Source organism: Alligator mississippiensis, chromosome 8 (genome assembly GCF_030867095.1).
Source record: "Alligator mississippiensis isolate rAllMis1 chromosome 8, rAllMis1, whole genome shotgun sequence".
Taxonomy (NCBI): Eukaryota; Metazoa; Chordata; order Crocodylia; family Alligatoridae; genus Alligator; species Alligator mississippiensis.
The window spans coordinates 30995631-31015529 of record NC_081831.1 but is presented as its reverse complement, the minus strand read 5'-3'; the positions used below and the strand labels follow the sequence as shown (position 1 = coordinate 31015529).

Sequence of the window (19899 nt, the reverse complement as noted above, 5' to 3'; positions counted from 1 at the left end):
AGGTAAACCCAAGCTTAGGCACTAACCTATTATAATAATTTTGAATACCTTTTAACCCCATAGGGTAACAGCTGTAGGGTAAGATTGTGAGTGGCTCTAAAGCCAACAGATTAGCATAGGACAGGATATAAAGGAACACGCACATCAGGTGACCAGTAGGAAGGAGAGAACAAAATGGTCATTGCTGTTCTAAGCCCAGACCCCAGACTCCCAGTGTGAGTGAGGATCAGATCCTGACTGAGGGATCTTCCCCGGTGCTCCCTCCGACAGCATGGATTGGGGATGCCTGATTGCGCTGAATCAACTTGACATGTATCTGACACTGAGGGACTATCAATAAGTTGCTAAACAAGTGGGAACTCTTTGTCAATTTGTCTGTCTGTTTTTATTATTACTGTCAATTTTTAACTTTTATTGTTATGTTGTCTATTTATTAGCTTAACCTTTTTATTAACTGTTATACATGCAAACTATATTTTTTGCTGCTTAAACATATTTTTGTTGCTATAAGTAAAATTTATCTTTACTGTTATAAGTGAAAATTGTCCTTGCTCCATTCCCAACTCCACCTCCTCGATCCTGAACCAAATAGCCCAGTGGCTGATAGAGTTGCAGCACTCAGTCAGCCTGCAACTAAATTGATACACTCACAGTGCCCAGCTGGCCTGTGACACTGCGGTAGGACTTCCGATTCCTCTTTCTCCTTTGTTAGGTTCCACCTGCTTCCCAACTCACCTCAGGACTTTGTTCTCCTTCCCCTGGTGAACTTAGTTTAAAGCTCTTCTCACGAGGTTAGAAAGCCTGTCTGTGAAGATGCTCCTCCCTCTCTTTGACAGGTGGATCTCATCTCTTCCTAGCAATTATTCTTCTTGGAATAACATGCTGTAGTCAAAGAAACCAACACTCTGCTGGTGACATCACTTGCACAGCCATGCATTGCTCTGTAGGATGCATCTGCTCTTGCCCAGGCCCTTTCCTTTGATTGGAAGGATTGAGGAGAACACCACCTGAGCCACTGTGCCCTTCCACCTTTTGCACCCAAAGCCCTCTGGTCACTTTTTATCTGCTCAGGGTCACCCCTGGCAATATCATTGGTGCGCACAGGAATGAGTAGCATGGGGTTCCACCTTCCTGGAAATCCATGCCCTCTTCCTTCTCTAGCGCTGCCTTTGGCAGTCCTTCCTCTGTAGTCCTAGAGGTCTCCTTCAGCATCAAATCTAGGAAGCCCTCATGGTGGATACTTTGGAAATTTACCAGCCCCTCCTGTAGCTCTCTTGCCTGCTCCCTGAGGGACAGCACCAGGAGGCACCACTCACATCACAGGCACTCCCCTACCTGGCAGTCACTTGAAGAAACCTGCAAGCCACAGTCCCAACACCAGAACCTGGGTGGAAGCCTCAATGGTGAGCGGTCCTGCCTGGAAAGACACCTTACAAGTGCAAGCAGAGGAAGAGCTAGCAGTGGCAGTGGCTCTGGCATTGTGACATCCTTCAGCCAATTCTCTGGGACTCTTAATCCACCCCCTCTGTCTTCCTGCCTCTTTCCAAGCAGACCTTCCCTAGCAAACTCCCCTTTGGTCCCAAAAGGTTCCTTTTGCCCTGCTTCCACTCACCAAGCTTACAGTGAAGGAAGATGAGAGAGTTTCCAGGCAAACTCCCTAGTGAAATCTACTTAGGCAAGGGGCTTAAATATTGGTCTAACTGATGAGTTTTGGCTACTTAAAATAAATGTATGTAGGTTAGCTACTCTTAATTAAAAGAAGAGCTTACCTTAAGGGCTCCCCTGTAAAGAGCAGGGGTGGCAAACTGACTTATGAACTCCAGCAAGCTGACCTGTTTGCTCACTCAGGGCCAAGGGTGCAGCATTTGGATAATCTCAGCCTGGGCCCATGTAGTCCCCTGACTCCAAGACCCTGGAAGGGCTCCATTTGGTTTTCATCCCTCTATGACATGGAGTACCCCCAAGCAACGCACCTCTGGTCCTTGTATCACCTGTTAGCCACACCCAAACCTCTGGTCTTCTGAATTTCCAGCTCCCAGTCCTCCGTCCAATGGCTCCCTCCAGCTTCCCCAGATGTCTGGGCTGACTGGGTCCCCTGCCTTATCAGCCTGGGCTTTCTGGAATTCTTCCCTCCCTACAGATCAGGGCCAGACTGTCCCTCTAGCTCTGCAGCTAGGCTTTAAGTATACTGGGCTCCACCCCTTTCCTGTCACCTGTCCTCTGACTGATTGAGAGGGTTCTGCTCAGCCCATTACTTATCCTGCTTTGGTCTACTGCAGTCTGCCTAGTTGTCTTAGCTCCCTATCTGCTTACAAGACTACCTCTATGGCTTATTGCAGTGCATCTTGTCTCAGGTAGCTGGCTGCAGCTCTGTAACTCTTTTCTGTATCTTCCCTGGTACAGCTGCCTATATCACATTGCTGCCTTCTAATATTGCCCTCCTAGTCTGTAGGTAGCAGGGGTTAGGGGACCTTGCTATAGAGAATAAACAAGATGAGGTGGAAACTACAGCCTGTGAAAACAACTATGATCTGATTGGTATCCCAGGACACATCTACATGACGCCATATGGTGATGTTGCTACGGTGTTGTGCTTTAGTCCTTCCTTTTGGAGGGCATAGCCCCCACTCCCAGCACCTTCCATCACCGGCTCGGAGTGCAGTGCGGTGCAGCCTCAGCCCCACTCGCCCCATGCAGATCCAAAGGCACATGCCCCCCCCCATGCCCTCCTGGACTGGTAGCGAGAGCAGTAGTGAAAGCCACTGGATGAGCTGTTCCTGGACTGGTGATGCGCAGCGCCAGGAGCCGTCCCTCACTCTCCCCACCCCAGTCAGGCAGCTTTTGCCCCATCCCTTGTCCCGGCCCCAGCCCCAATTCCTCCCTTGCTGTGGGGGCATTGATCTGCCCCCTTCCCTCCTCCTCACAACAGACTTACCAACTGGAGGCAGCTGTGTCAAGTATGGCAAAGGAACCAATCCCCCTTTTATAACATTGCTCCTATTGGAAAATTGGTTCCAACTTACAACGTTTTGACTTAAGACGTAGTTTTCAGGAACCAATTGCATTGCAAATCTGAGAACTGCCTGTATTTCCAACAGCACTATGCAAATAGAGCTTGTGGAAAGAGAAGCATCTGTGATATCTGGTAAGAGCTAGAAAGCACAGAAGATAGGTCTGCAGGAAGTTTCTCAATTGATTAGAAATCTCCCAATATGGTAGCAAATATGTAAAATGAGTCTTGGAGCAGGGCTGGCAATTTAGCATTTGACACAGGCTTTAATCAAGTTTACAGTTAAAATCATTAGAATGAACCCCTGTGCCAAAGCGCACTCTTGCTTATGCCCAAGTAAATTGGGTCTAATTCTGGAAACATTAGTAGAGTTACATCAGTGTAATCCTAAAGTAAATGAGATTAGGATTGGGTCACTAAACATCAGAGGAATGCATTGTTTCACTGGGAAGTATTCATGGTTGCTATCAAGTGGGTCTTTAATTACAACAGACTGTTATATATCTGGTTTAGGCCAATGTGCAGGTTGGGACTGAATGGAAGCCCTTCTATCTAGTTATAACTAGAAACACTAAAGTCATACTCCTAGGCCAGGAGTTTTCAACCTTTTTTAAGGAGTGTATCCCCCCTTCTAGGTACACTCCTGGTGGAGAGGGGGGGTGGCGGCAGTAGCAGCCAGACGCAGAGTGGGGGTTGCACACAGCTGCAGCAGCGTGCAGCGGTGGACGGCAGCCACGATCGCCACATGCAAACTCCCCCCCACCACATCCGGCTGGCTGGGCAGCCTGCAAAGGGGAGCTGTTGCCCTCCCCCCCGCCTCCCCTCCCAGCCCTGCTCCTGAGAACCGGCAGCGCAGGGTGGTGGGTGGCGGTGCTCCACCCCCGCCCACCCATGCGTACCCCCTAGCTCTTTTCCAAGTACCCCCCGGGTACACATACCGCTGGTTGACAACCCCTGCCCTAAGCATTGGGCTGCATGGCCAAGCCTGAGCAGGGGGTAACTTAGTGAATAAAACTGTGGGATCATTGGACAAGCTGTGGAGGGAAGAGGCAAAAGCCACAACAAGGAAGCAGGAAGCAAGAGAAGTAGCAGATGGTATGGTCCTGTGAGGAAGCAGAGACACGGTTCTTTGGGTACAAAACACTTGAGGGGTTCTGAACAAACAAAATGCCTACTGGTGTTTGTTTCTGTTGCACTATAAGAAATAAGACTATATTCTTTATAAACATCATTTCTTCCTTCAAATGTAACCAACTCTACACAGCCCTGAATATTGGTTTACTGCTCAGGCTACTGTTATGTCCCTCAGCATGGCCTTTACCATTTGCCATTCTCAATAGCATATGCAGTACCTAAAGAGAGTAAATTGTCTGGCCTATGCAGCAGAGAGTTTCTTCAAGGAGCCACGTGCTTTAAAGTCCACCTGAGCACCTGCTATTGCAGGAAGTGGAGGAAGACAGCAGTCTTCCCCACACCCTTTTATTTTTACTCAAGAGCAACACATCAAGAAACAAATGCCGCATGACTCCTGGTGGATGTCCCCAGGATCTGGTTATATGAAGGGGATGGAATTTGTGTACTTCAACAGATTTTATTGAATTTTCCCATTGTGTTTGACCTTACAAAATAAAAATAACAAGGTCACAGTCGCATCCTAGTTTTATTACAACTGACCTGCAGGCAAAAGAATAGAACTATTACATAAACACTCTGATTCCATGTATAATATCTTAAATAGAAGAAGTCAAACTAGAATATAGGATAAAATATTCTGAAGCTCTTTGAAGCAGTTATGTTACTGAGCTCCATTTTACAGACAATAAGGCAACATCCCTGCACATCAGCTTTTTGATAATTTTTATACATTTTTCTATGGTACAAGAAAAAAAATAACCAGAGCTCACAATGTACAGTTCTTATACTATTTTCACAGCTTCTGAACACTATACACCTTTTTAATAAAGATACATTGTAATAAATGCTGCACCCTTAATAGTTTATAATAATCTATGATTAATACACTAGATCTGCTTTTCTGTACAGCCATCTACACCACAGCACATTCTGAACCTGGCTTTGACATCAGGAACTCAAAGCTTCTAATTTCCATTTCCCACCAACAGAATGGAAACTCAATTATACCGCTGAAGACAATAGAATGGGGCCAGGGTGCAGGAACAGCAAAACTTAAATCAGGTGTGAATGAGGGGAATAGGAAGGCAACAGCTGTTTGCAGAAGAAGGCTTTGGATATAATGAATCACCAAGTCAACAGCTGTAAATGTCCAGGTCTGAGGGACTGAGGAAGAATTACTGCATTAGTCACATTTTGTCATGAACATGATGCCAGGGTGGCAGCATCAGATGATTCAGCACATATTGTTCTCCAGGTGTTTTGAATAGATAATACTTTCAAATTATCTTAATAACTGCAACTGTAGGAATCAAATTCATTAGTTAAGAGAATCTGACTTTGTCCTTGCTGGCCTAGACAGACAAAGCTTTTATGCCCCATGAAGGTCTGGCTACAAATGACAAAAACAGGGCTTTCTGGGATACAATACATTGTAGGCCAAAGCCCATGGGGTCCTAAGAACACTAATTTCCTATCACTTTTGGTGTCAGTTGAGAGAACTCGGTGCCTGATAGGATCAGGCCTAGCATGTTTGGCTGTGAATGCTCTGTAGCGTCAAATGGCAATTGTGTAGGATAAGTAGGAACAAAGTGAGTACCTCAAGCCTACACACAAGTAGAGCACTGTAGAATCTGGAAAAGTGCCATGAGCATATAGCAACAGCATAGAGCCCCTGTTTGACCACCAGGTTTGCTTCACCCCTTCTCAGCTCAGATGTTATAATATAGTGTAGGGCCCTTGCACCATACCCAGTGCTCTCTGTATTGTCACAGCCTTTGTGTTTGGTAGAAATTGTGGGAAACTTTCTACACAATGTAATTAGTGCAGCAGCATTTCCCTTTCCATTGGGTTTCTAACCCGCTGGGATTTGTTTTCTAAATTTTTCAGAATTATCTCTGAAAATGGAACATTCAGTTTCTGACAAAGCCCCAGCTACTTACTATGAGACTAAGCCAACCAAGTAAACACTACCAAATGGAAACCAGAAATCACTTTGCAGGTCCCCACAAGCTCCAGTTTGTCAGTCTTTGGAAGATATCTAAAAATAGATTATTTAAAAAAAAGCTAAATGTTTCACTGAAAAACTATGTTTGAACAAGTCCAAATTAATGGTATCTGATCAGCTCTAAAGTTCATGTCAGCCAGAAGAGTACATCTTGAATGGTTTTTCTAGGACAAGCTAAAGGTCAGTCAGAAACCACAGATACTTTCTAATGTCCTGGGTACCCAGACTACCATCATGCACCAGAACAATTCAAGTGCAATATGGACCATGATACAACAATCAGGACTGTTCAAGGATCACAAAATAGGCTGAAATTACATACAAAAAATGAAATATTAGACAAACAAATGAGAACATCCTATGTGCAGCAATGAAATTTACCACAATGAGATAGATCCAAGGTAAGGGGTAGGAGGCAGAGGATCCCACCATCCTCATCAGGGGGGATAGAATCAAACACACTGAGATTTGGTCTAGTCTGATCACAGGCAGTGCTGCTAGGCCAGAATTGGTTGCCCATAAGAAAGCAGAGATACTGAACTTTGGATAAAAGGGGTTATGAATGTTTTTCAGTCGATAAACATTGACTGAAAAATTGTGAGTGATTCAACTGTGTCTTATCAAAAACAGCTGTAGATTTTGCACACTGCACTTACGGAAGTAAAAGCAAAGCCATTGTGCAGCTATAAATCAGGTCACAAGCAGACTAAATTCAATTGAGTAGTTTAATAATTCTTCAAGTCAAGGTTTTATCTTATCATGTAACAATTTACAGGACACCTAGTTATAATGAAGAGTGGATGGCTTGGTAAAGGAGAGAAGAATACATTATGTCCCATCTTTGAATATTTTAATGTTAGCCTCTTTCAATGCAACATATTTTTGGTAAAGACATATTCACTATATTTAACATGATCTCTCTTTAAACAGGAAGTTCAGCTGAACACACTGTCCCCAGAAAATACACTGTGACTGTAAAGCAACAGAATTTCATAGCAGTAAATCTATTGCACTTTGTGAAGAATAAAATCCTCCTTTGCCTTTTAACTCCAGAAGGCAAAGCATCGCGTTGGTTATGCAAGTTCTTCTCTCTCCAAGCAAAGTCTCTATGTTCAGAGAGACAATGCCTAACTTGTGTTTGTTTTTATTATTACTTAAACAATAATTGGAAGAATTTGAGAGAAAAATCTTTCCAGTAGCTGCTGAGAAGCCTCTGAGTTTCGAGTCTAGAAAGGAATTTTAGGTGCTATCCAATCATGGTCAACAAATAAATGTACTTATTTCCACATTTCATGAATATGTCCACAAAAGAGCAAGATGAGGTCTCTCTTTGACCAACACTAACACTGTGTGATCAGGTATTACAGGGATGCACTTTATATGTGACAATAATATACAGACATGATGGAAATAACACCAATATTATTGCACATGGTGTCTGGGCGAGCATTAAAAACACTGCAATATGTGATGAAAATTCTTTACAGCTTGTTTCCTCTCAGCCCTTTTTCTAGAGTTTGATGTAGCAGCAATATCAATCGACATACATTGGAGAGCTGGGAGTTGTGGGCATTTGATCCAGGATTTTACAAACATAGCATGCAACATCCACTGTACGCTCTTCATACATCAGAATGAAGGGATGTTTCTGCAAGCCAGAAAGGAAACAAGGTTAACTTACATTTTTATGCTACTGAGAGCTTGCCAATAAACATGGCCAAAGCATATGTCACATGCATGCTCAGCACCACATTAAGGTGGCTAAAATGCCTTGTTTTGGGGAGCTGGAATGTGCAGAGTGGAAGCAAATGAGTGGGACACATTTTGCTGTTTTGTCTAGGCAAAACCAACTGACAGACAACAACTTCCTCTGGGTCTCCCAAAGAACATGCTCATGTTTGCACTTTAGTGCCCAATACCTGGGCAGAGTGCTGAAAGCACTGTGGAGATTTAATAAGTGGCAAAGTTTGCCAGCCAACTGACCTAGCTTGCTGAGTGCAGTGGTCTGAGAGGAGTGAAGGCAAAGAGGGGTAACAATGACACATTTCTGTCCATGCCTCTGCATCGACTTATGAGTTTGGTTAGCTGATGTGCTGTCATGTAACAATTCTGTGTGTTTTAATATGACAAACCTGAAAGGGGAGCTTTTCTGCCTCTAATGCTCCTGTATGTGTTTCATGCTTAGAGAAGCTGTTTGGCTTGATTACTCTCTGGGGTTCTTACACTGAGGGGAAATCTATGTGATTTTTACTGAACAGAAGTTCCGGACACTCCAGCTCTTTTATGAATTGACCTGCTGAGCTCAGCTTTTCTAAGCACCATTTTAACTTGCACCTTAATATTTGTTTGCCAATTAATAATTCAGGTCCTGACTCAGCAAGGCTATAAACACAAGCCTTCTCTGACATGTGCCCCATCCCTCAAACTTTAACTACAACTGGTAAAGCTAGGCATGTGCTAAAAATACCTGGCTGAATCACACCTTTCAGTCCCTTCAAGCTTGCTCCAGAAGTGTCAGGGATGGAGGGAGTCATTGCCACAGAAGGTTATGTCCTGGATGGAGATGGAACCTGGAAGCCATCTTGTGTTCCCAGGTAAAAGGAGGAAATCCCTGCCACTGCTAGGGGAGCTGTGAGCTTGTATTGCGCAGCTTCTCAAAAGCTGCTGTGAAAACTGAAGTCGCCAGTTATGGAATGTTAATTCCATCCGGGGGCAGTGATGGCTCAAAGGGTGTGTTGCCCAGTGAAGCACACACTGCATTGGCCACTTGAGAAAACAGGAGTTTCAAACCCAGATCTGCAGTTTTAATTCCATTGTGTCCAATATCACACAATTACAATTGCTGCAGCGTGTTCCCCACCATCCAACCCACCTCTGGTGCCCAACCATGCTCCATACTCACCAGAAGCTCTTTATACTTTGGCCTTTTAGACTCGTCCTTTGTAAGGCTAAAGAAATCAGAAAGATAATTAGGAAAAGGCAGATATGTAAAAAGTGGTCCAAAGAAATTAAATGTTAGCTTTGTATGGGACAAGAAACAGAAAATCACTGTAGCGGAGCTAGGGCCCAGGGTCTGCCAAGCTGTACTGGTGGTCCCATTCACAATCCAACTCTCATTTGGAGTCCAGGAATTTGGCTCCTGGGGAAAAAGACAGGATATTTTCATGATCTGTAGTGCTGCATGAATCTTCCTTCCTTTGCAATGTGGGTGAAGTGTGTTGGGCTTGGGATAACTCCCAGGATTGTTGTTTGCCGGAGAAGGAAGATTTTGCTTCCTAATTTGTGCAGCACATGTTGATGTGTCCTAGGGCTCAGATCCAGGGACCTGTGTCCCTGAACAGTTGTACCTATCAGATTCTCAGGCCTGAAGTTACTATTCTGTTCTATGGTTCATTTTTCTTGGGTTAGAGGAAAAAAAGTGGAGGGAAGGAGGTATGGAGAAGGAAGTATGCAAGTGGATGCTGTCAGGTGGGCTTTGCTCATGGTTATTTTACAAACGGGGAGAGGGGGACTGATGCACTTTAGAGCACAACCATTCTTCCAATCCAGCTGGAAACAGAAGGAAATAGTGATACAGCCTCCCTGGGCTTCTTATACAAGCTGTAAAGCTTGAATGGCTCAAATCACCCTTATGTGCTCTCTCTAGCCCTGGTTAACGTGGATTGACTCACCCCCATGCATCTTCCCTTTACATCCCTCCCCTGCCAACAGTCTGATACAGAGCAGTCCCAGCTGGATAAAAAGGCAGATGGGCACAAAAGCCATCATTTTTGGGGAGCTGGTTGTTCAGACTCTCACGGCACCAGCCAAATTACATATACGCCAAGAGGGCTTGAAAGAATCCTGGGGAAAAGGGACTACACAAAGCAATAGCACTTGAACACATGCCCTGCCACAGAAAGGGTTAATGAGGTCAAGGGAGCTACATACAAAAAAAGAGTACAGTACTTGGGAGGGGTAGGAAGCAAGTGGGAGCAAAAGAGACCCTACGACCAAAGATGCACACTGTCCAGCAGCACATGAGCTGAAGGCTAACAGACTGATGTCTAGGGAAAGTGAACAAGTGTCTCATCTCAATAAAACCCCTTCAATAACCAAACTGCTTGGAACCGGCAGGTGGCAGCAAAATCCCCAGGAAAGCAAAGCAGAGCATCTGCCATAGCAGAATGAGGGAGGATGTGTGCTAGGAAGTGTGGCTACAACAGTGCCATGAACGGGGAATAGAGACAGCTCTGAGGATGAGGAGAGGGTAGAAAACCTCATCAAGGATACCCTATAGTGCTGTGTGACGCTTTGGTAGCTGATTTGATTTGGAGGAGATTTGGCAGTGATTCGGCGGCTGAATCACCAAATCCAAATTGAATCAGGAGACCCATGAAAATGTCCGAATCGAATCGGAAGCTTCTGAATTGATTCGGAGGGGTTCGGCCATAGACTATACAGGCAGTCCTGGACAACACTGGACACAGCTGCCTCCAGCTGGTAAGTCTGTTGTGGTGGGCGGAGGAGGGAGGGAAGGGGCAGATCAATGCCCCCACAGCGAGGGAGGGATTGGGGCTTGGACAAGCTGCCCAGCGGGGGCGGGGCCCGAGATTTGGAGAGGGGGGCTCCTGCCACTGCGTGCTACTGGTCCAGGAGCTGCTCTTCTGGTGGCTCCTCTGGTGGCTCCAACTGCTGGCCCAGGAGGCCATGAGAGCACGCGTGTGCCCCCGGATCTGCGTTGGGTGGGCTGGACCAGGCTGTGCTCCAGGTTAGCCCCAGCCACCTGCTGCTGGGCTGTGCTCCACAGGGCAGGCAGATCTAGGGTTGCGCTCTGGGCAGCAAGCCCCTGCTGCTGGGCTGCACTCTGCAGGGTAGGCAAAGCCAGGGCTGTGGTCCAGGAGGCTAGCCCCAGTCACCTGCTGCCGGGCTGCACTCCAGGGGGCAGGTAGAGTCAGGGCTGTGCTTTGGGCAGCTAGCCCCAGCCGCAGCTAGGAGCACAGCCCTGGCTCTACCCAACCGGCAGAACACAGCCCAGCAGCAGGGGCTTGCAAACCAGAGCGCAGCCCTGGCTCCACCCACTCTGCAGAGCGCAGCCCGGCAGCAGGGGCTTGCTACCCAGAGTGCACCCCTGGCTCCCCCCACCCCATGGAGCGCAGCTTGGCCCAGTATAGCCTAAGGCCAAATCTCTGAATTGGTGCTGAATCTCCAAATCCAAATTGGGACAGTGATTTGAATCACCGAATCAAATCACTGTCCCTCTGCATCGGCTGAATCCAAATCCAATACTTGCTGCTTCACACAGGCCTAATACCCTGCATATGTCTTCCTGTGTAGTGAGTTAAAGGATTGCCAAGAAACAAAATGTACTTCACATGCATTAAAAGCTAGTGTGGACCCCACAGCTATAAATACAGCATTAAAGATGGTATATCCTTATGTTAAAGCTCCTGCTGAGGACAGTGTGTCCTAGCTGCTCAGGGAAAGGACTCTCTTTTGGGTCCTGGATTAGGTTAGACTATGAATTGTGGAGACCCTAGCAGAGCTCAAGCTGAACCATCTAGATCAGTAACCACAAGCATCAGAGCTTGGCAAATAAATGCTTTAAGGACAAGGTAGGCAGGTATGGCCAGGAACTGAAATCACTCAGTACCTTTCCTCTCACAAAGCTATGCTTCTCTGGCTCTTTTCTAATTCTCCCATACATGTGTGTCCCTGCAGCTTGCAGATTGTAACCACGACTAGAGAAAGAGAGGAGGAACTGCAGAGGGTTGTTCAGGTGGGAGAGAACTTTGGGTACACATGGCATCCAGGTGTGAGGGTAGTCTATCAGGCCAATTCATCTTTTGTTTCTATTTCAGTATTTTGTACCTGGAAGATACAGTCTGGGAGGGACTGCTTTCACTGCATGATACACTTACACACGTCTTTCTCCCGATTACAGCAAAAGGAGGGAAACTGCACAGCAGGGTGGGGTTTTAAGGTTTTATGGCCTTTCTAAGTAAGATACATGAAATAATGTTGGTACCCAGGTTGATATTTCTTGACTTCCAATTGAAGCTTTTAAGGTAGTAAAAATATAATAATGTACCATATCTAATTACTTCTCACCTTAGCTTGAATTCCAGGCACAAAACATGAATTTCATTCAGTGAGATGGGCATTGCGCTGGGAGAGTAGGGACCCTACATTCTCAGCTCTGCTCCTACCTCCACTGCTATCCAGACCAGAAGTATAACTAATAGGGATAACCAGGACAGCAGCCCTGAGTGCTGCCTTTGTTGGGAGGGGTCTGATCACACCACCATAGTTGGCAGCAGCCGTTGATGACCCATGCATTGCGACTGGCCTGGTACATCTCTCATCCAGACATTTTATCTAGTGACTATTTCATGAAAAGAAAAGAAACACCACTAGGAGTAGACCTTCCCTTCCAGGGAAGTACTTAGTTGACTAAGTAACTGAGTCAGGTTCCTTCTGGCCTGCTCTTCTCCTGCCCCTGCATTTCTTCCCCTTTTGGTTGCCCAGTGAGCTAGCTGCAATAGAAAGAGAAAAAGGTACTTCTGACCCTGCCTAGCCCTTGGTCTGGTGATTGAGGCATTAGACTAATAAGTATCAAACATGAGTTCAAACCCTCTTGGTCCTGGGCAAGTGTCTTAACCACTCAGCTATTAGATTAAAAGGAGGGAAGAACCTCTTGACCACACTTTCAGGGATATGCGTGCAATTAGGCATCTATCTGAGCCAAAAAAGACTGCTATAGTGCATACGCACCACAGTGCATATGCTATAAGTAGCACTTAGATGCCTTTAAGAGAAAAAGGGTTTAAACCATACTCTACTCAAAAGAAAAAAAACTAATATTTCAAATGTCTTATTTTTTATAGTGAAAGGTTATGGTATGAGGAAAATCAGTGGAACTAGAAGAGAACTAAATAACACGGAAGAAGAAATCAGTTGCTCTATGTCCCTTTGGTACACTGTCATGGATCTTGACTAGAGCTGGTTGAAAGTTTCACATTTTCATTATGTGGAATTTTTTTTTTGTGGAATTCTGGGGAAAAAAGCATTCCTGCTCTGAACCTCAGCTCTGCTCCCTGCTCTGTGGCAGGAAGTCTGCTCCCTGCTCTGTGGCATTTCCAGCCAGAGTCATCAGGACTCAAAGGATTTCTGCTGCAGAGTTGGGAGTCAAGTCCTGTCTAATGAGGGTATCTCTCAGTTCCTGAGGCTTGATATGGAAACTGGAAGCCCTGAAGGCTGTGATATGTGACATTTCACCAGGTGGGGCTGCCCTGCAGCTGCAAATTCTGGAAGCTTTGACTCTCCAGTAGACAACTAGGTGAGCTCACAGGAAACAGTAGTGCTGATGGAAATCTTCTGATGTTCTATTACATCTGACAAAACTATATTTCTATAAACTATTTCAGGTTCAATGAGCTACAATTTGCTGAAGAAAAACTGCTTTTTAGAGAATTCCCAGCCAGTTCTAGTCCTGATCCCACCCTGCATACCAACTGATTGCTTTGGAGCCCAATGGTTGTCAGACAGACAGACTGATCACCAAAAGGCCTGGACCCAACCCTGCCAGATGGGCAGACTGATCTTTGTAATACAGAAAGACTACAAAGGATCTCAACTCCCACTGTGAACAAAGATTGACTCCCACCTGCCCATTAATACCCCCTGCAGAAAAACAGATGCTCCTGGGCCCTGCCTTAACCATGCAGACAGATATGCTATTTACCTGGGCCCCTGACCCAAGTCATGCAGACTTACTGCCATGGGTAATATCCTGCCTTCCCTAAATAAAAACTATTATGAATCTTCTCCCTATTGCTTCCTAGAAAGAAAGTCCCATAGGCCTACCTTCCACCCTTCTGCCTGGATATAGATTGTCATGGATCATTCTTTGGTCTTCCAAAGACAGAATGCAAGGGGAATTTACTCTAATATTGCAGGCCTAAAACACTCCATGTACATAAAATTGATTTGGAAAGATTAGGCATGTAACTCTTGCTAGCTCTATAATATTAACATAGCTAGCCAATTGCAAATGTTTCAAGTAGGAAACACTTACCACAAGTTGACAAAGTTGATGAAACTTGGGGAGAATTCCCTTTCCTCTGAGTTACTCAGCTGTGGTGGGTCTCCTTTTACTACTTGTGTCAGCTGATCAAATACACTATTCCATTTGGGATATGGGAATCGCCCTGTGGCCAACTCATACTGGAAAGAGACAGCAACAATGCCAGATGGGTAAGAATAAGTAATACAAAGGATCTGTTTAATCAGGAAAGGACAATTTATGCATCATCCTTGAAAATGTACAAAGCAAGGGTGAGTTAATTCTTCAGCTCCTTACTCCCTTCCACAAACCTGAGTTTTTAGACCAAAATCCTATTTCATGTTTGCGTACCTATGTGATGTTTAATTAGTTGCATAAGTGCAACTTTTGGTACTTACACAGATTTTAGATTCTGTTTCCCTCTGTGACAGCATAGTATCATACAGGTACCTGAGCAACAGCCCAAAACAAAACAGAGGAGAAAGGGGAGATCCTCCTGTATTTTAATCCATGAGTCTACTGGTTAGGCATTTGCTAAGAATAATGCTATCAGGATTTAAAAACCCCTAACCCAGAGGGAATTTAAACCAGAACCTCCCACTTAACAGCTAAATACTCTAGTCGTCAGGCCAAGGGCTGGGCACTGCTCACAGCACCCTCCCTGTGAAGCTGGTTCACTCAGCAGCCAAAAGGGAAACTGTGGGGCCAGGAGAAGTGAAAGCCAGAGGAAATGTGACTTAGTAAAGTGGACATTATCCTGGAAGGTGGGGGTGGGACTCTGGCTTCTATACCCAGTGACTTCTGCAGCTTGCCTTTAATATTTGCTGGATAAAATGAGTAAAAAGCAGTGGGATGGCTTTTGCTCCACTGGAAGTGGAGGCCAGAGCCAGAGTTCTGGGAGTAATGCTTGTATCCAGGCAATCCTATTCTACCACTGTGTGGCTATAGTGGAGTCTTCTGAGCATGCTCACAGGGGAAGTCCAGGGCAAGTAGAGCTAGAGAAGTGGGAACAGAGTTTAAAATCTGTGTAAGTGCTGAAAATGACACTTATGTGGCTACGTAAGTAAGGTGCATGCATGCACTGAGGCCTATAAAGGTGAAATAAGATTCCCCCCCTTAGTGTCCTAGAGTCCCTGTGCAACACTGATATTTTCCTTTGGGAGAATGAAGGAATGAACATTTCAAACATTGAGGGGAAGAGAGCATGTTAGCAGTAGCTCCTTATATAGACACTTCCAAAATTTTTTCTATTTGCTTTTAACTATTCACTCCTCAACTCCCCAGCCTAAGAATAAAAGAGTTTTCCAAAGATATCAGTGCAGGCATGTAGCAGTGCCAAAGTTAGAAAGGGACCAGTGTCTAGGATTTGTTGCAGGATTTGTTAAAGTCCGCCTGAAGCTGGGACTGTGAATATGTTATTCATGCAGCCCTGGTGCCATGGCTCCCTAGTATATCATACTCAGCATTCTCTACACGTGAATTTTTAAAGAGAAAAGTCCTTCAAAATCCATGCTCTTTCTGCTGATCATTTTTAGGCTGCAAGACATTACTTTTGATCCACAGATCTACATTATAAGGAACTGAATTCTTTAGTCTTCTGTAGGTGTCTATTTACATCTTGGTGTGTAAATGGGCTCTAAAGCTCCCACTCACAGCAAAGGGGGTTGAATTTTGCTATAATGCATTCACTTCGGAAACATGGCCTACTCTATTACCTTGTAAAGTGAAGCCCTATGATACCTGATAGGAAGCCTTGTTTCACAGAACATCATAACACCACTCACATACCAATGTAATTCCCAAACTCCAGACATCTGAGCGGACATCGTAGCCTTGCCTTGATGCACTGGGGTCTATCCTTTCAGGCTGAAACAGGAAGAGGAAGCATAGTCAAACAATATCCAGCAAAAGGAGTAGGAAAAACACTTCTGCAAATATCTTTATGTTTGCTAGTACCCATGGGGAGTGGGCTAAAGCATCCCTAGAGGTAGTCTTTATGACAGATGTCCAAGCACCCTGAGAGCTAGGCTCCAAGTTGACACGGAAACCAAATTTTTAATGGGGTTTGGTCCTTTCTTGCTGTTAAGGGTTATTATTAATTTTCTATTTTTTTCTACGTCAGAAATCTTGTGTTGCTACTCATTTTCTATTTTGTTTTTCTGTGTCAGAAATCTTGTGTATACAAAGTCTTGCCTTCTCTATTTTTCAAGAACTTCTTAGAGAAATAGAGAACCAGAAGGAGAATGTTCTTATCCCTCAGCAATGCAGGGGAGTGGGGGACAGGAAGGGAATCCCCAGCACAGCCCCTCTCTGCCAACTGTTGAGTATTTAGAGTGAAATGGATATTTTCAGAAAAAAAACAACAAATGAAGGGTTTTAAATAAAGTTCTTCTCTCTCAGTTACTCAAGCCTCATTTCCCAGACAACTGTCAGATCACAAAGCAATTAGTCCTCCATTCACCCAAAAAAGTCTTCCAAAAAAAAACCAGAGTACAGATGGGACCAGACTTATTCATGAGCAGAATCACACATCCAGAGAAAAGAAATACATACAAACCTGTTATTGATCTTTGCATATCACCTTAATGAAAAACCCCTGGCTGTGATTTTTAATATATAATTTTATTGAGTTATTTGAAAGAAAGAGCCCTTACCTAGATTCCACCACAAGCAAAAGACTGGGAATCATTTCCACCTGAACAGTGATAGGTCTGACTTACATATTTATTATTTACAAATTGAAACATCAGAGAAACTAGATCAAAGAATCTGTCTGCAAAAGGAAGACAAGGTATAGATCTCAGGATACAGAAGTGGGAGCAGACCTAAAAGGTATCGCTGTATAGTCAACGCATGTCTAGATACCAAGGGCTTGTTCTACAGCTACTGCGGTTGTTATGAAACTTCCTGTTAGCTTCAAAGAACCTAAACAAAGAAGCACTCAAATTTGAGCCATGTTTGGAAATACAGGCTTTGATCCACCTGTGTGCAAGTTTCCCTTGCTGCAAAATGAAGAAAAAAAATCAGTCATAATTTTTTTGTGAAGATTCATTGTGTAATATGCTCAAAATGAAGTTATTTGAAATAACTATTTTTAATCTCTACTTTGCACACCTAAGCATTAGTTTCTTTCTCTAGAATAACAAACTATAGGAACTGTTTTGTTTCTCCTTGTTTAGATGCTTTTGAAGGTATTGGGTCTCCAAGAGATTTACAGACTGAAGGTGCTCTGAAGCAGCCCAATGAAGCTGGGACACATCCTGGCATGCTGACCCATTCATTTGGTGACATTTGTTTATCATAGAATCATAGAAGTAGGGTCAGAAGGGACCTTGTAGATCTTCAAGTCCGACCCCCTGCCTGGGCAGGAGAGAAACTGGGCTCAAGTGACCCCAGCCAGGTAGGTATCGAGCCACTTCTTAAAGACCCCCGGGGTAGGAGCCAGCACCACTTCCCTTGGAAGTTGGTTCCAGATCCTAGCCGCCCTAACTGTGAAGTAGTTCTTACGGATGTCTAATCTAAACCTACTCTCCAACAACTTGTGGCCGTTATTCCTTGTTATCCCAGAGGGCGCTAGGGGAAACAAGGTCTCCCCCAAACCCTTCTGGTCCCCCCTAGTGAGTTTATAGACAGTCACAAGGTGCCCCCTCAGCCTTCTCTTGTGAAGGCTGAACAGGTTCAGGTCCCATAGCTTCTCACTGTAGGGTCTGCCTTGCTGTCCCTGGATCATGCAGGCGGCCCTCCTCTGGACCCTCTCAATGTTGTCCACATCCCTCTTGAAGTGTGGTGCCCAGAACTGGACACAGTACTCCAGCTGTGGACTGACCAGTGTTGCATAGAGGGGGAGGATCACCTCCTTGGCCCTACTAAAGATGCACCTGTGGATGCACGATAAGGTCCGGTTAGCACTGCCAACCATGACCTTGCACTGTTGGCCCATGTTCATTTTGGAGTCAATGATGACTCCAAGATCCCTTTCTGCCTCCATGCTCTCAAGAAGGGAGCTTCCCATCTTATAAGTGTGCTGCTGGTTACTACTGCCCAAGTGCAGCACCCTGCACTTGTCAATATTGAAACGCATCCTGTTTTTGTTAGCCCACCCCTGCAACCTATCCAGGTCTTTCTGCAGCCTTTCCCTCCCTACTAGCATCCCACCTCACCCGAAATTTTGGTATCATGAGCAAATTTAAACAGGTTGCTTTTCACCCCGTCGTCCAAATTGCTGATAAAGAAATTGAACAGCGCGGGCCCAAGGACCGAGCCCTGGGGGACTCCACTGCCCACTTCCCCCCAGGTCAAATATGACCCGTCCACCACCACCCTCTGAGTACGACCCTTCAGACAATTTGCAATCCATCTGACCGTGTAGGCATCGATGCCACAGTCACCTAGTTTTTTAATGAGGATGGGGTGGGAGACAGCGTCAAAGGCCTTGCTGAAGTCCAGAAAGACTACATCCACGGCAACACCTGCATCCAATGCTTTTCTGAGCTGATCGTAAAAGGCAATCAGGTTGGTTTGACATGACCTGCCCCTAATGAAACCGTGCTGGTTGCCCTTGAGCATCATCCCCGATGCCGGCCCATCACAGATGTGCTCCTTGATGATCTTCTCAAAGAGTTTCCCCAGGATTGAGGTAAGACTGACAGGCCTATAGTTGCCCTGGTCCTCCCTCCTCCCTTTTTTAAAGATGGGGACCACATTGGCTACCTTCCAAACATCTGGCACCTGGCCCGAGCACCATGAGCGCTTGTAAAGCCGTGCCAAGGGCCCTGCAATGACCCCTGCTAGCTCCCTCAACACCCTGGGGTAGAGAGCATCTGGACCTGCTGACTTGAACACGTCCAGCCCCTCCAGAAGCACTCTAACCCAGTCCTCCTCAACCTTAGGTCTTGAGGCGTTCCCCTCGAGTCCGTCTTGAAACACGGTGGGGGAGTCCCGGTCCCTGCACAAGAAAACGGAGGTGAAGAATTTGTTAAAGAGGTCTGCTTTCTCCTCTGGCACAACCACCAGATTGCCCAGCGCATCTTGCAGGGGCCCCACATTTCCGGGTGCCTTCTTCATCCTCCCTATGTATTTGAAAAAGGACTTTTTATTATCTTTGATCTTGGATGCTAGTCCTAGCTCTATGTCCGCCTTAGCTTTCCTAACAGCCCCTCTACAGGCCCGAGCGGTGGAGGTATACTCCTCTTTGGAGACAGCCCCCCCCTTCCACCGGGTGTACGCCGCCTTTTTGGCAACCAGGCATTCCTGGACGTCCTTGGTGAGCCAGGGGGGCTTTTGGGCACTCCTGCCCCCTTGCTTCTTGTTGGGATCGTCACCCCTTGGGCCCTGAGTATCATCTCCTTAAGGAACAACGACTTATCTTGGGCACTGAGTTCCCCTGCCCTCGAGAACCCCAGCACCTCTCCCACCAATCTCAACTCATTGAAGTTGGCCCTCTTGAAGTCTAGGGCTACCGCCTTGCTGCAGGCCCTTGTCACCCTGCGCTGGATGATGAATTCCAGCAAGCGATGATCGCTATCACCCAGGTGGTCAAGGACCTGGAGCCCCCTTACCAGATCATCGCCTGTGGCCAGGACCAGGTCCAACAGGGCATTTCCTCTGGTGGGACTGTGCACCTCCTGGGTTAAGTGGAGGTCCTGTATCTCTGCCAGGAACCTCCTGGAACAGTTCGACCTGGCTGACTGCTCCTCCCAGCAGATG

At 45.7% G+C, this 19899-nt stretch overlaps 1 protein-coding gene across 6 annotated transcripts in view; it reads right to left on the bottom strand.

Annotated features, from left to right (window-relative positions):
• Positions 1–4651: 4651 nt before the first annotated feature.
• Positions 4652–19899, bottom strand: part of MAP2K4 (mitogen-activated protein kinase kinase 4) — a 213157-nt gene continuing 197909 nt past the window's right edge. For all 6 annotated transcript variants that reach the window (XM_014598221.3, XM_019481857.2, XM_014598230.3 and 3 more), the window contains 4 exons: positions 15982–16059; positions 14206–14354; positions 9052–9097; positions 4652–7797 (listed from right to left, as the gene is read on the bottom strand). In XM_014598221.3, the coding sequence (XP_014453707.1) occupies positions 7684–7797; positions 9052–9097; positions 14206–14354; positions 15982–16059 (387 nt within the window). In that variant the 3' untranslated portion in view covers positions 4652–7683. The remainder of the gene's footprint in view (positions 7798–9051; positions 9098–14205; positions 14355–15981; positions 16060–19899) is intronic.